The 16,190-nt window shown below is 35.2% G+C and overlaps 1 protein-coding gene across 4 annotated transcripts in view; it reads left to right on the top strand.

Annotated features, from left to right (window-relative positions):
• Positions 1-16,190, top strand: part of TRPC3 (transient receptor potential cation channel subfamily C member 3) — a 77,206-nt gene extending 61,016 nt beyond the window's left edge. For 2 of the 4 annotated variants that reach the window (XM_032146695.2, XM_032146684.2), the window contains 2 exons: positions 8,224-8,299; positions 10,772-16,190. In XM_032146695.2, the coding sequence (XP_032002586.1) occupies positions 8,224-8,299; positions 10,772-10,914 (219 nt within the window). In that variant the 3' untranslated portion in view covers positions 10,915-16,190. The remainder of the gene's footprint in view (positions 1-8,223; positions 8,300-10,771) is intronic. The other 2 variants (XM_032146705.2, XM_058436718.1) reach the window with 1 other exon arrangement.

Here is a 16,190-nt window from a genome sequence, read left to right as displayed (position 1 = left end):
TACTGAAATATCTTGAAATATTTTTTCTGCTCCATTATTTTAGATTTCTTCTTCAAAGACACCAATTTAAAGCCTACTGAATTCTTCTTGACTGTCTTCCATATCTATCATTTTTTCCCTATTCGTTTTGAATTTTTCATCCATTTCTATTTTTGGCTCCTTTTTTCTCAAACTTTATTTTATTTTTTAATTTTATTTTTAATTGACTCATTATGCATACTTATGGCATACAATGTGATATTTTAATACATGTATACATTGCGTGAGGATCAAAGCAGTGTATTTGGCATGTTCATCACCTTGTTCATTTATCATTTCTTTGTGGTAAGACCATTCAAAATCCTCTCTTCTAGCTATTTTAAAACATACAATACAATGTTGTTAACTATAGTCCCCCTACTGTGCCCTGTAACACCTTAACTTACTTCTTCTATCTAACTATAACTTTGTACCTGGTGACCAACTTCTCCCCACTTCCTATTCCCCCTGCCCTCTCCAACTTCTGGTAGCCACTATTCTACTCTCTACTTCTATGAGATAAACTTTTTAAGATGTCACGTATGAGTGAGATCATATGATGTTTGCCTTTCTGTACCTGGCTTATTTCATTTAACATTATGTCCTCCAGGTCCATCTGTGTTGCTACAAAGACAAAATGTCATTGTGGCTGAATAGAATTCCACTGTGTGTATATATACAACCATACTTTCTTCATCTGTTCATTTGCTGATGGACAGTTAGGTTGACTCCATTTTTGGCTATTGTGAATAGTGCTGCAGTAAACATGGGAGTACAGATGTCTCTTCAACATACTGATTTCATTTCCTTTAGGTATATACCAGTAGTGAGATTGCTGGATCATATGGTAGTTCTATTTTTAATTTTTTAAGTATCTATTCAATGTACTGATTTCATTTCCTTTGGATATATACCCAGTAGTAGGATTTTTGAATCATATGGTAGTTCTATTTTAATTTTTTAAGGAACTTCCATACTGTTTTCTGTAATGGCTGTACTAATTTTACATTCCTATCAATAGTGTATGAGTTCTCTTTCTCCACATCCATACCAGCATTTGTTATTTTTTGTCTGTTTGATAATAGCCATCCTAACTAGGGTGAGGTGAAATCTTATTGTGGTTTTGATTTGCATTTCTCTGATGATTAGTGATGTTGAACATTTTTTCATATGCCTGTTGTCCATTTGTATGTCTTCTTTTGACAAATGTCTCTTCAGGTCTTTTGTCCATTTTTAAATTGGATTACTTGTTTTTTGCTGTTGAGTTGTTTAAGTTTCTTATATATTCTAGATATTAACCCCTTGTCAGATGCATAGTTTGAAAATATGCTTGATGTAATCCCATTTGCCTATTTTTGCTTTTGTTGCCTGTGTTTTGGAGGTCTTATCCAAAAACTCCTTGCCCAGACCAGTGTCCTGAAGTATTTCCCCTATGTTTTCTTCTAGTAGTTTTATCATTTTGAGTCTTACACCTGAGACTTTATTTTGAAACGATTTTTGTGTATGGTTAGAGATAGAGGTCTAGTTTTATCCTTCTGCATGTGGATGTCCAGTTTTCCCAGCACCATTCATTGAAGAGACTGTCCTTTCCCCAATGTATGTTCTTGGTGCATTTGTTGAAAATCAGGTGGCTGTAAGTGCTTCCTGGTTCATAGACAACTGTCTTCTCACTCTGTCTCATATGGCAGAAAAGGGACAAGGAAGTTCTGTGAGGTCTCTTTTATAAGAGCACTAATCCCATTTGTAAGGGTGGAACCTAATCACCTCCTAGTACCATCACATTGGAGGGTTAGGATTTGAACACATGAGTCTGGGGTGGACAAAACATTCAGTTCATAACAATGAGTAATAATAACAATTGTTTAGTTGTTAGAGATTTTTTTCATGCAGCCTGATTATAATAGGTAAGACTTACCTTTAAAACTATTACAGAACTTGGGGGTGGGCGTGGTGGCTCACGCCTATAATCCCAGCACTTTGGAGGCCAAGGTGGGTGGATCACCTGAGGTCAAGAGTTTGAGACCAGCCTGGTTAACATGGTGAAACCCTGTCTCTACTACAAAAAAAAAAAAAAAAAATCAGAACTTGGTCTGCTAAATAGGGATTTTTCTTTCAAAGTGATAACTCTTAGAATGTACTAATTCTAATGAGGCTATCACAACTCAGAATATTTTTAGAATATCTTTAAAGAATTACTTTTATAATTAGTCCATAAGACTCAAAAAATATTTCATTTTTTTTAGTTACTGAACTTAGCTAATTATTCCTATTAATAAGACTTAGCGCCATGACTTTGCATTTTTTAAAAAAATGATCACATCCAACTTCAACAAACATGCAACCATCACCAATAGGGTCATCACCTTATGTGTTTTATATCCAAATGAGGGTTTTTTTCTCCAAAACAATTTCTTCAAAGACAGAGATTCAAATATGCCCCAAGGGGTCACAGCAGAAGAGTTTCAAAAATGTTTTGATCAGGGCCAGACATGGTGGCCCACTTCTACAATTCTAGTGCTTTGGGAGGCTGATGTGGGAGGGCAGTTTGAGTCCAGGAGTTTGAGGCTGCAATGAGCTATGATCATGTCACTGAACTCCAGCCCTGGTGACACAGCGAGACCCTTTCTCTCAAAAAAAGACAAAAATACCAAAAATATTTTGATCAATAATGGTATTTATATTAAAATTAATTATTAATAGCTTGTTGAAGTAATTCTTTTATGTGTGTAAAGAATTTTTTTTTAACTGGGTGTGATTTTTTCTCAAGAACATTCTCAGGAGGATGGCCATGATTAAATTCTGCTAATTTTAACATTATTTTATTTATTATAACGATATTTGTGTTTGGTTATTTCAAGTTAAAAGCACGCAGATATGCTATGATATGTAAAGAAATAGGAATTTATTGTGAGACTCCACAGGAGCTGGACTATGCGTTCATGAGTTTTATTCTCTCTGCTGTCTCTTGCTGGCAGATCTGCTTTCACAGATGACTTTGCTTTGGTAACACCCTTGGTCCAAACAAATACAGTATTGGACAGTCTTTGGCCCAGGTGGTGGACTCTGGTACAATCCATGAAGGATATCATTGATGGCTTGTTTTTACTGGAAGCACATGACAGTTTTTCTCTAAATGGGGCAAAATGAGATGTTCCTGAACTCCACTCACAGTAAGCTTCAGGCACATTCAGGGACAACCCCTGTTATATATGATGTTAGGTTATACAGATACAAAGATATAGGTCATGCCTTCAAGAATCTCTCCATTGAAGTAGAATGGCAGTGTTGAGGTTAGGAGGAAGGAAAGGAAAGAATAAGTAAACAAATATTCACATAACACTATATGCTATGTAGTATAGTAATGCCTATATATGAAATAGAAATAAATATAAATGCAATGAAATATAAATAAAATGGTTTGGGAATAGAGAAAACAAAAATAGCTCAGAGCAGTCTGCACTATGTGAAGTATGCAGGCCCAGAGAACATGAGTATGAGACTTTCAGTCACAGCCCCCTACCTGTACCCACACCTGAGGGCAGTTGTCTAAATTCATTTGTTCCTGACTTGCGGCCTCACCTGTTATCTTCATGTACCTGGAATTTGTGATACAAAGAACAATGTATAACCAGTCAAAAGCTTATGTTATTTCAATGTAAGTCCTTGATAAACAACTTAGGAACTGCCTCTTCTTTTCCTTTAAAAACCCACTAATAATTGCAGCGAATTGGAGCACATATTCAGGGCAACTTGAATCTGTGCTCCCCAGGTTGCAGTCCTTAAACTTGGCCCAAATAAACTCTCTACTTATATATTTAGTTTGCCTCAGATTTTTTCTTTAGGTCAACAGAACTGGGAAACCTAGAAGAGAAGATATTTTAAAGTCAATCAATAGGTTTGCATTTCCCTCTTCAAAAAAACAAACAAACAAACAAACAAAAAAACGCAGAAAAAAGTAACAGGTAAAAGTCAATGAAGCAGAAGAAAAAACAAATTTATTCTCTGTTGCCCCAAAGAACAGAACTTGGGCTGATGGTTATTTTGGCTTCAATACAAAGGAGTTGTTTTCTAACAGCTATAGTTGTCCAAAAATAGATTAAACCAGCTGTCTGGAAAAATAGCAGGCCCTCAATCACAGAAGTTTATACAGAACCTGTGTAATGGTAATCTTTTACAAAGTTTCATGAGTGGTATAAAAACATGAAAAACAATGATTCCCAAGGTCCTTTTCCATTCTAAAATTTTACTCTATAATTCTGAGTTTTTTTTCTATTTGTCTACATTGGTCTTATTACCCTTCATTTGCACTTCTTAGATTGTTAAAATTTATAGTACAAAATCTACTAATGACAGTCAAATTTGGCTTCTCTGTAGAATTAAGTGAGAGAATGAATGTAAAAGTACCTGATAGAGTGCTTAACAATTATTAGTTGAATTTGAATCAGTAAAAAATACCAAGTGAGAAGAAAAGCTTTCACTCCTTTCGGGAAGGAAGGTATCCAACCACCCCGCAGCTACTCAACCGCCCACATCTTATTTCTTCTCTCAGTCTTAATGGAGGGTTGAAAAATGAACTTGGGTTTGTTTGCAGGAAGGACTGTTTGAAGTAAGTACCACCTGGGATCTTTACCTGGTTACCACTCAATTTCAGTTTTGGAAACTCTCTCTAGGATTTCCATACCCTGGACAGAGAAAATCAATAGTCTTTATAGAGTTAGAATGGCTTCCTTAAAGAGTGACTCACAGACTTGTACCAAGAAAGCTACATAATTTCTGGAGGTTTGTGGAATGTGGAAGTTAATCTATGGACTTCTATTGTGTTAGTTAGTTAGCAATTTGAGCAAGAGGGTAAAAAGATGAATCTGTTATTTGTCAGTTTAATTTTTGGTACTAGCTTTAATTAAAGAATCAGTTGGAAATTTAGTTAAAGGTAGTGTTTAAAATGGTACTTTTACTTGTTACATATGAGTTTCATGGTCCCTGCTTATGGTACCATCATTAAGATGGATTTATCAAGATTTGCTTTACAGAAGCATAGATAATAATGAAAGAATAATAGTTATATTATTTGAGCACCTACTATGTAATTTACATGTACTGTCTCTTTTACAAGACACAGTCTAGCATTTCCATTACACAGATTAAGATACCAAGGTTCCAGAGCTTGTGAATGATGGAGTCACAACTCAAAACTACATGATTTGTTCTTACAACTCACAGTCTCAACTGTGTTAAAGAAAACCAGAGCCAGACAGCTAAAGTAGGAAAAACAGATTTTATTAGGGAACTATTGCGATAGGGGGAGAGAGACCTCAAGAGTCTTTGTTGCCTATTACACAATACTGTCTTGAGTTTACTAGACAAGCTTCCTAATAGAATGGGGATGGCCAATCTTTGTCTCCTTCTCTGAGCTGCAAATCATTTTAGAATTCTCATGAACTGTCTTTCCAACATGAACAAAGGGATGGACTATTACCAGGTAGTGTCATGTGTGGGGAAACTGATTTCTGTCTAATCTCAGGTACCTTCTTGCCTTGTGCAGAGGCTCAACTTGTCTCAGCACTACTTGTTAGTCATTTCTTTTCCACCAATTTGTATTACTGCCTTTCAAGCTGCTTTTAACTGATACACGTAACTTTGTATTTTCATTTTATAGGAATCTGTCTTCACTGTCCCCTAAATTTAACCAGATCCCTGATATTTTCACCCATTATTGTGAATTGTTCCATATCAACATGAAGTTTCACTGGACTGGGGACTGTGTTCACTGTTGTATTCCTAGCACCTGGTACAGTACCTGCCACAGAATTGGCTCTCAATAAATATTTGCTGAATGAATGAATCAGTCCAGATTAAGATCCATCCAGCTGTGAGTCTGTCCTGGGATCTAGATTTCTACAAAATTCAACAGGTTTTATGTCTTTACAGTGACTGGTAAAATGAGCTTTTCCTTTTCAGTAGCATGGGCCCTCTCAGTTGTTATTCTCTGCATAACATTTTGAATCTTCCTGGATTCTTCTCTTTTGCTTGACCTTGGCATAATTTCTACTTTCTTAAAATTGAAGTATATATTTTCTACTCTCGCTATGTCTGCATTTTAGTTCAGGTCTTTTCCCTTTCCTTTGTTATCTTTTATATACAATATTTGTTACATGCATAAGAATATGTATAATGTAAAATAAATTATGAAGCATAATTACATTCACACCTATGAAACCACCACTGACCTGACAATGATAACATTATCCGTCCATTGCCTCTACTTATATGCACCTCCCTACCTACTCCTCTGCCTCCACCTAAGAGTTAATCCCTATCTTGAAGTTGGGTTTCTCCTCTTCTTGCTTTGATTTTCTTTTCAAATATAATTTATTATATGTGTCAGTATTCCTAAAAATATATTCTATAGATTTACTTGTTATTGAGCTTCATAAGAATAGCTTCATACTTTGTGGTCTTCTGCAACTGGAATTTTTCATTCAACATTATGCTTCTAAGATTCATCCACGCTGTTGTGTGTGGTTATGGTGCATTAATTTCATTAATGAACACAATAACATTACATTGAAAATACTACAATTTGTCTATTCTTGTTAATATTTGTTTAGATTGTTTCCAGTGTTTTGCAATTTCAGACAGGGTTGCTACAAACATTGTTGTATGTCTCTTGGTTCATACCTGCAAGGTTTCTCTAGGCCTTACACTGAGAAGTGGACTTTCTAGGTGAAAGGGTATGCAAATGTCCAACTTTAAAAGATAATACCACCTGGATGCAGTGGCTCATGCATATAGCTCCAGCTGTTTGAGAGGCTGAGGCAGGAGGACAGCATTGAGCCCAGGAGTTTGAGGCAAGCCTGTGCAATACAGTGAGACTCCACCTCTAAAATTTTTTTAATAGAAATCAATTTAAAAACTAAAAAGATAGTACTAAATTGTCTTCAAAGTTGTCTACAGTCTTGCCAGTAAAATATAAAAGTCCCCACTGATCCATATCCTTTCCAATACTTGGCATAACCAGATTTATTAATCGTTCTCTTTATTAGATGTAAAATTGTGTCTCCTTTTAGTCATAATTTGTATTTCCCTGCAACAGAGTTTGAAATTGTTTCTTAAGCTTGTTGACCCTTCACGTTTCCATTTCTGTGAAACATTTGTTTGTCTTTTGCCCATTTTAAAATCGGGTTATTTGAGTTTTTCTTTATTGAATTAAAGTTCTTTATATATTTGGATCTAAATTATTTTTAATTACAAGCATTACCAATATTTTCTCCCAGTCTATGGCTTGCCTTTTCACTTTCTTTATGGTATCTCTTTAAACAGAAATTTTAAATTGTAATGAAGTTGAATTTATCACTTTTCTATTGTAATCAGAAGTTTTAATCCTGTTTTTTAAAAAAATACAGGTCTACCCCAAATTTGTAAATATACTGTCTTATATAATACATTCTTTTAAGGGTTCAGAAGCTTTGTCTTTCACATTTAAGATGCAAATTGAATTAATTTTTGTGTTCATGGTATGAAATAGGGCTCCAATTTAATTTTTTCCATATGGGTAAACAGTTATCCTAGAAGAGCATTTATTTAGACTGAAAATAGTCACTATATATTGCTATTAGAGAAAAGCCTGCAATATAACAAAATATATGGTATTTAGAAAACATAAAATATAATACAGTAATTAGTATATATACAAAATTTAAAGAAAAGATATTGGAAGGGCGTACACCAAAATGAAAACAGTGATTATCTTTGGATGGTGAGGTTGCCAATGATTTCATTTATTTATTTTGTTCTTCTGTATATTTTCCAAATTCTCTATATAGAGTATACATTGATGTATTTTTCTAAATACTGGGAAATAAGGTAGTGTCTACGGGTGATAATGTAGTGTCAATGTAACTTAAAAAGAAACTATTAATTGAAAGAGAAGCCATGAATTCAAATCTTCAAGTTTAACTTCTTTTTAAAAGCTTCTTCCATTTCTGAGGCAAAAAAAAAAAGTATTGGTGGATTATGCAGTAAGTCTCAGTAGAAGGCATTAAGAGAGTTAAGTTCTGAAACCTGCGTAATTTTTCTATACATAGTTATAAAATTTTTTTCTCCCCTGAGTTGTTTGCTTTACAGGTATGTAAGCCTCTTTGGAAAATAGGATTCGGGCACTTATGTGTATCATTGGAGATCTAATCATTTACTTTTGCCCAACAGCAGATAATGAAAAGACTTATAAAGCGGTATGTTTTGAAAGCACAAGTAGACAAAGAAAATGATGAAGTTAATGAAGGTAAGCATCTCCAGCTTAAGAAATATCCTTTTTTAACTAACTTAATGAACCTGGAAAACTTCGTGTTGAGGCATATTTTAAAAATCCAATCCCAGGTTATAGTTTGGATGCCTCTAAGATGGGAGGAGGATCTTATGTTACGTTTCTAAAACTTCATCTTTTAAAATAAACAGTTATTTACAATATTGATCAGAGGCAATTTATCTCTACTCATAGTGCCCTGATTCTTAGAATGTAAAGACTGATATCTTTCTAGGAGTTTTTTAATCCTTCCGACATAAGGTAGTCAGTAGTAGTGGTTACATTTTCAATGAGCTCACATTAGTGTTAACATTTTTCCAGTTAAGCAGATAAAAGAACAGTGACTCAAACAGAATTCATGTCTTCAGGAAAACCTCTGTTTTGTTGTTCAGAAACACATTTTTAACCCGTTTTTCTTGTCTAGTGCTTCTCTTTTGAATTTCACTTTCCCCCCTGCCTCCTTACTTTAAGCAAGCTTATTTTTTTAAGGCATATTTGAGACAGGGCATCTGTCTGGACTATAAAAATTTTTTACCAAAGTCTAGGAGGTAGAGCTAAACACAGGCCCAGAGTTGGAAAGAAATCAACCAGGGAGAAATAAGTTGCCCTAAAAATGGAAACTGTACCTTCCAACACCAATGAGATGCCACTAAATCTATCTACACTGATAAAAGAGGAAAGGGCTAAACTTAATAAAATTGTTCATAGGCTTTGAAGCCATTACTTGATTAATACAAGGAATCCATTTTAAATGTAAATCAATCCAATAGTGTATGTATGTAGAAGAGAAACCTGTGAATTTATAATTGATAACTAGCAAAAATCTAATCATGGTGACCTAATCAAACTGTCTCAGGAGAAAGGATTGGAATGAGGTTGTAGTTTAGAAAGCAGAAGTCTGATGAGTTGTACTGTAACCTCCATGGGGGGTGGGAAGGGAGGAACAAAGTGGGAAGAATTGTATGGCCAAAACGGCATAAAAAACAAGAAGCATTTCCCAAGCCCTTGCACAAACGAGGAAAGTCAATGAGAATTTGGAGTTTTGAACAAAGTTCTTACTAAGAAAGTGTGTCATATAACCTCATTTAATTAATGAGGAAACTAAAATCTGAAGAGTTTGAGTAACTTGTGTTTCCTGAATTGGCAGATTAAATATTTAATACAACACATAGGTTGTAGTCTCCCCATGAGTCGGAAACAAGGAAGAAAGGATAGTAGAAGGTGAAGTGGGGCAGGGGGGTCCTCTACAGTACTGAATGGTGTGAGAATCCACTCCTTCCACTGAAGTCTGCCTCATGATTTCAAATAAGATCAGTTTATTCCTTTTATATTGCCGTATGCCAAAGGAAGCACTTTTTTTTTTTTTTGCCAGGAAAGGGCTCCTCAAATGTTTTGTATGTATTCCTGAGAGTTAGAATTCTTTTCAAATAAAAAGGCTCTGACTTCTATGTAATAGAAGAATATTGAAATTATACTTTAAAGCATGTTAAAGATACCAGGAAATATCATCAAAGGTGTGTTTTAAATGCCATTCTATTATAAAAAGCTAAGTCAATGGTTTGAAGAATCATTTCTTAGATTCAAGGTAAATTCTTGCTCCAACATTCACTTTTGAAGGTCAGTGGTTTATCTACATTACAGTCACTGGCAAGAGAATCCAGTGTTTCTTTTCTTTTCTTTTTTAACCAAATACTGCCTCTCCTTGAAGAGAATCCAGTTTTTAATTGCAGTATACGTGTGCTCAAAATACTGCCAAACTGAATTATGGGAGCAATTTATTTTTATAGCCCAAACTCTCCTATTCTCTTCAAGAATATATTGTCAGTGATATCATATCTAAACTCCTCAATTGCACTGTTGCTTGTTACTTCCTTATGCATTAGTCGTTTGTGCTGGACAAACTAATGTCTTCATGTCCATTGCCATTGCCTTCCCTAATAAACACTCCTTACTCTTTTTTCTTTCTTTCCCTTACTTCATATTTGCCTTAAAATTATTTGCCTGTCAGATAGATTGATTCATTTTTAGTAAAATTTAGTTTTTCTAGGATTCTCTTTGATCCTAGCAATGGGAGATATTTGATGCAGGTGTCAACCTTTACACTTGAAAGAAACAAAGGGACTCCCTTGTAGTCAGAAAGGAGGTATCTTGGCTATAGATGAGTTAACAGAGAATCACCTTATGTTAAAATGTGGGTCAACAAAAGGACAATACTTTAAGCTGAGTGTTACTATTAAAACATGTAGCTGGGCTATTTTTATAGCTTTTTTCAAAGGTCAGTATACCTTTAAAGACAGATGTTTCTTAAATATTTTAAAGAAAAAACTTTGAAGTAGCTACCTTGGAGAAGTTATGAAGCAAATACATTGATATTGTAAGAATTTCACTCTTTGTTCTTTTCTAAATCCAAAGAGCAACTTACCAATAATTTTTTTAATATCAATACTGTAGGTGAATTAAAAGAAATCAAGCAAGATATTTCCAGCCTTCGTTATGAACTTTTGGAAGACAAGAGCCAAGCAACTGAGGAATTAGCCATTCTAATTCATAAACTTAGTGAGAAACTGAATCCCAGCATGCTGAGATGTGAATGATGCAGCAACCTGGTTTTGGCTTTGACTATAGCACAAATGTGGGCAATAATATTTCTAAGTATGAAATACTTGAAAAACTATGATGTAAATTTTTAGTATTAACTACCTTTATCATGTGAATCTTTAAAAGTTAGCTCTTAATGGTTTTATTGTTTTATCACATGAAAATGCATTTTATTTGTCTGCCTTGACATTACAATGACATACCATTGTGTTGAAAAGCCCAATATTACTATATTATTGAAATTTTTATTCATTTTAGAGTAAACTCCACATCTTTGCACTATCTGTTTGCCTCCAAGAGACTATCAGTTCCTTGGGGACAGGGACCATGTCTTATTCATCTTTGTGTCTCCAGCATCTAGTACAGTGCCTGGTACATAGTAGGTGCTCAATAAATGTTGAAATCAACTGAACTGAACTGCCAACAAAATAAAAATAAAAAGTCCTCACTATGTAGCATACCTTCCCTTGTCCAAGTTCTGAAGAGATCTTTTTTTTTATTAATAGAAACTGAAGAAATTTTACAACCAGCTATGACTTGGTAAGACATTCTTAGAATTTTAGGTGTCACTGATAATCCTAGAACCATTGAGCCCTGAGTGAAGAATTTAACAATAAAATGGGTTAATGAAAAATATAATTACGTTATATATTTAAGTTTCATAGAATTATTTAAAACAACACATTAAAGATTTTTCTAAAATATAGACTGCTTGCTTTCTGTCTTAGACTTACGTTTGTTGTTTTTCAGTAATGTGATTTTCCTTTAAGTTGGGGGTTATGCAGGGTTGTCATTTTGTTATAACCATCTAATTTCTGCCTCTGCTGCTTTAATGCTAAATGAGATATCAACAGCTGACTTCATATCTCACCCGTGAGCTCCCTGCTGAGTTTTGGAGGGTCTGCTCATGGGAAGAAATAGGAAAGAGCAATGACTATGGGCGTACTTGGAAAGACATGGCCAAGCATCCCCAGGTGTGTTTCAGTTCCTTTTGAGGCATTTCTTGCCATCATTGCTTACAATGATTGACATCTTTGTTTCTTATCAAATGATTCCAATTTCACTTTCTATATAAAATATATTGTGATATATCTACATATGCCTTACTACATAATTGAGCTGAATGCTGGTAATATCCGCAATGCCTCTTGACTTTAATGGGAAAAGGCATACAGACCAGTAAGTTCCCCAGTCACTTCAGAGACTATAAAACACTCAAAGTACTTTTAACCAGCTAGGTTTAAATCTCTCATAGAGTTATGTTTAACATCCTGAGTCTCTTCAGTCAGTTGCTGTCAAGTCTTATAGGAATATGAATTGTGATCATAGCTCAAAGATTTTCAGAGGTCCTTAAAACCAACTAAGTACATGCTACTTTAAAATCATTGCTGTCACATGGAAAAGCTCTTTAGACATGAAGACAGAAATAAGTATTAAATGGAACTACATAAAGTTCTTTAAAGATTATTTCTTAATTTCTACTTTTTGGGAGTTAAGAAAGGAACTTTATAAATGTTTTGCTACCATTGTAGAACATTTCATTAACTTTTGTGCCATGCTAAGAGTATTTGTCTTAAACATTTTTCAAACTTTATGTACTTTATGTTGTGTCTCAGAACTGAATAAAATATTGAATTTTTCTATTGTTATATGTTACCGTATGTTAAGATAGTAAAGATACAAAGTTTCTATAATAGATGTTTCTGATAGTTTTATAGTATGGTCCAGGATTCCAAGTGTGAAAAGTTTTTGCTTATAGCTATGGAACTGAATATTTTGTAATTTTCTTCTTTGGGGTTGGAAAAAATGCTGAATGAAAAAGTGGCAGATTCAGCTGGGGACATTCAGCCTAAGATCCTTGGAATCTGAAGATCAGAGAAGTATAAAGATAAGCCTCATGGTATCCACACCATGTGGATAAAAAGCTGACTTTTTTTTTTTTTTTTTGTCCATGCCCCTCACAACTGTAGAGCTAACAGGCATTTTTTCTTTATTTACTATGTATAAACTGGTATAGTTTTAATATTTCATCTTTTTCCTTATTCATTTCAAGGTGTTGTTTCAGAAGAAGGTGTGATGACAAGGTGTAGTAAGTGTGGTTGATGTTTTTGATGCCCTGCCCAGATGCCCTCTACTGGACCAGTGCACCCGTCTCCCAGATTCTCCTGTCCAGTTCCTAGCTAATCGCTTCCCCTGGAGAATTGCCCTCAGCTAAAAAGAAGCAGCCTTGCTGGGGATGTGATGCCTCCGCCTCCCCATGGCCAGTGACTGATGGGTGGGGGCACAAAAGGCTGGCCCCTTGTCTCAAGGTGGGGCCAACTATTTGGTGCAGTTCATGCTCCAGAGCTCCTGAAAGGATTAGAGTGATGCCAGATTCAAGCTGAGATGAAATCCTGGTTTAGATTCTTCCTCTGCCTTTTCGAGTTTCCTTCCTTTCCTTTCTCTAGAGAGCATCCCGTAGTGAGTCACCACATCCAAATCTTGTTAGGTTTTGCTTTTAGGGAACTCACACTAAGGCATAAGGTATTAATGTGGTAGCATACGGTTGAGATGAGGATTAGTCGAGGGGATTGCTGTCAGAATTAGTCCTTCACTTGAGGATAAAGATAGCTCTGGGTCAGCAAGTCTTTTCCCTAGTCACTTCTAACAGGTACCGTTGGGAAAACAAAGCTCAAAGAACTTATTGGGGCAACTCAGAGAAGGGAGCATTTAAACAGGACCAAAAACAACTTTATAGAAAAAAACATTAATTAAAGGATTGTCAAAGCCCCAGGACTCTTTTTTCCTTGGGACAGCTCTCATTTTTTTACCTCTTTGCTATTCTTATTTTTTTCTCAGTTACAGATAAAGAAAAGAAAGCAACACTCAAACTGCTTCTTACTGTTTGAAAAGTTTGGTACTTTGTAAGTGCCTGCTGTATTGAATTTACAGAGCACCCGTGACTTTATGGAAGTCACAATCTGTTGAAAAGTTTGGGTTCTTAGATTTGAAATGAGAAAACTTTGAAAAATTGTACACAGTTATCTTTACAGAGTTTATGCACAATAAAAACGAAAATGACATGTTGTGATTATTAAAAGCAAATTTGGTACAATGTAGGATAACTGTCTTACCCAATATGTCAATATATTTATATTTCAAATGTGCAAGCCAAGTGAAAGCAGCTTTTGTAAATGGGAAGATAAATTGTCTTATGGACAATGTCTAAAGAGAACTGAAGTCACACTAATGACTGTGGTATGGGACAAACCGTTCAACTTCTCTGGTCTTCATAAATAGTTCAGGCAAACAGGGTTATGCTACATCAGGGGTTCCTAGTCCCTGGAGCTCATAGAGGTGTTTCAGCAGGTTAATGTCATCATCCAAGGTGGTACTCGTTCTTTCTGTGTCTTTTTAAATTTTTTAAATAAAGTTTTTAAAATATATTTTTAGAGGTGGGTCTCACTATGTTGTCCAGGCTAGTCTTGAACTTTTGGCCTCAAGTGATCCTCCTGCCTCAGCCTCCCAAAATCAGGCTGGGCACAGTGGTGCACACCTGTAATCGCAGCACTTTGGGAGGTTGAAGCAGGTCGATGGCTTCAGTTCAGGAGTTCGAGACCAGCTGGGCAACATGGTGAAACTGTCTCTACAAAAAATACAAAAAAAAAAAAATTAGCTGGGCATGGTGGCATGTGTCTGTGGTTCCAGCTACTCAGGAGGCTGGGGTGAGAGGATAACTTGAGCCCAGGAAGTTGAGGCTGCAGTGAGCTGGTTCACGCTACTGCACTCCAGCCTGGGTGACAAAGTGAACCGCCCCCCCCAACAAAAAAAAATCTAAAATGGGTATTTAAAACTTTGTTCAGTTTAAAAAAGGGTTTGAGAATTTCTAAATTTATACCATGTGTTAGGGGAAACTAATGTTTTTACTCATGACTCAGTCACTCAGCTGACCACCACTAGCGTGTTGATGGTTTTAACTTTAATGCAGTTTAAATTGCTTTTATTTTTAGCCATGAGTCGTTTAACTTTTCCTCATAATGGTTGCTTTAGCACCATAACATAAGGTTATAAATTACTGAGGTGCATGGTAATTCTGCAAATTTGTCTCTAAAGTGGTCTTTGTCACGTCTGAGAGGCAGTCATCTTCTGTTGAGTTTTATAAAGACCACCAAGATATCTCTGATACCCTAAAACATCTTTAAAACGAGGACACACAGTGGTAATTTAACTTGACATTTTCTTTATTGTGAATAAAAATTCCTCACCCTGCTAATTAATTATTTGAGGAATACTTAAAACTAGTAGTTTGAAATCTTTACTAATCATTTAGAAACAAAACATAGTATGTACTTTAAAAATAATAAATTGCATTTTTAGGTGCAAAATCAAAGAATTCCAAATATCATATTATGCAAACTTTTTATATTGTTTTGATGCTATATCATAGCCTCATTTCACTGTTTTAAAATAAATTTGAGCTCCAGAATAAACTCTTACTTTCCTTCTACACAATTAATTAAACAGTGGACATCACTTGTTAAATGGAAGGTAAGCACTGCCAGCATTGTCTGTTTTTTTTTTTTTTTACCTGTTTATTAGAACCATAGTATTTCTTCATTATTAATTTGTATGAACTATTTTTTAAGATATTAACTCTTTTCTCCTATATTTTTGTTTTCATCTAAACATTGTTGTGACATATTGAAATGTTTATCTTTACTTTTCATTTTTTTAAGTTAGTTTTTTGTTTGTTTGTTTTTTAGAGATGGGGCCTTGCTATTTTGCCCAGGCTGGATTGTTGGGCTCAAGCAATCTTCTTGAGCCTCAGCCTTCAAATAGCTGAGACTACAGGCATGTGCCACCGTATCTGCTTTTTTCCTTTGTGGTTTCTTCTATTCCTTTTGAGATCAGTTTCCTTCTGTTATGGGCTGAATTGTGTCCCCTCAAAACTCGTATTAAAGTCCTCGCCTTCAGTATCTCAGACTATAACTATAGTTGGAGATAGGGTCTTTACAGAGGTAATTAATTTAAAATGAGATAATATGACTGGTGTGCTTATAAAAAGACAAGATAAGACATAGACAGACATAGAGGGAGGACCATGTGAAGACACAGGGAGAAGACGGCGATCTACAAGCCAGGAAGAGAAGCCTCTGAAGATTGGTTTCGTTCCCTGCTGACACCTTGATGTATGACTTCTAGACTCCAGGACTGTGAAAATAAATTTCTGTTGTTGAAAAGCCTCCCAGTGTGTAGTACTTTGCTATGGCAGCCCTGGCAAACTAATACTATA

Source organism: Hylobates moloch, unplaced genomic scaffold, assembly GCF_009828535.3.
Source record: "Hylobates moloch isolate HMO894 unplaced genomic scaffold, HMol_V3 SCAFFOLD_3, whole genome shotgun sequence".
NCBI lineage: Eukaryota > Metazoa > Chordata > Mammalia > Primates > Hylobatidae > Hylobates > Hylobates moloch.
This window is presented reverse-complemented; position numbering and strand designations above follow the sequence as displayed.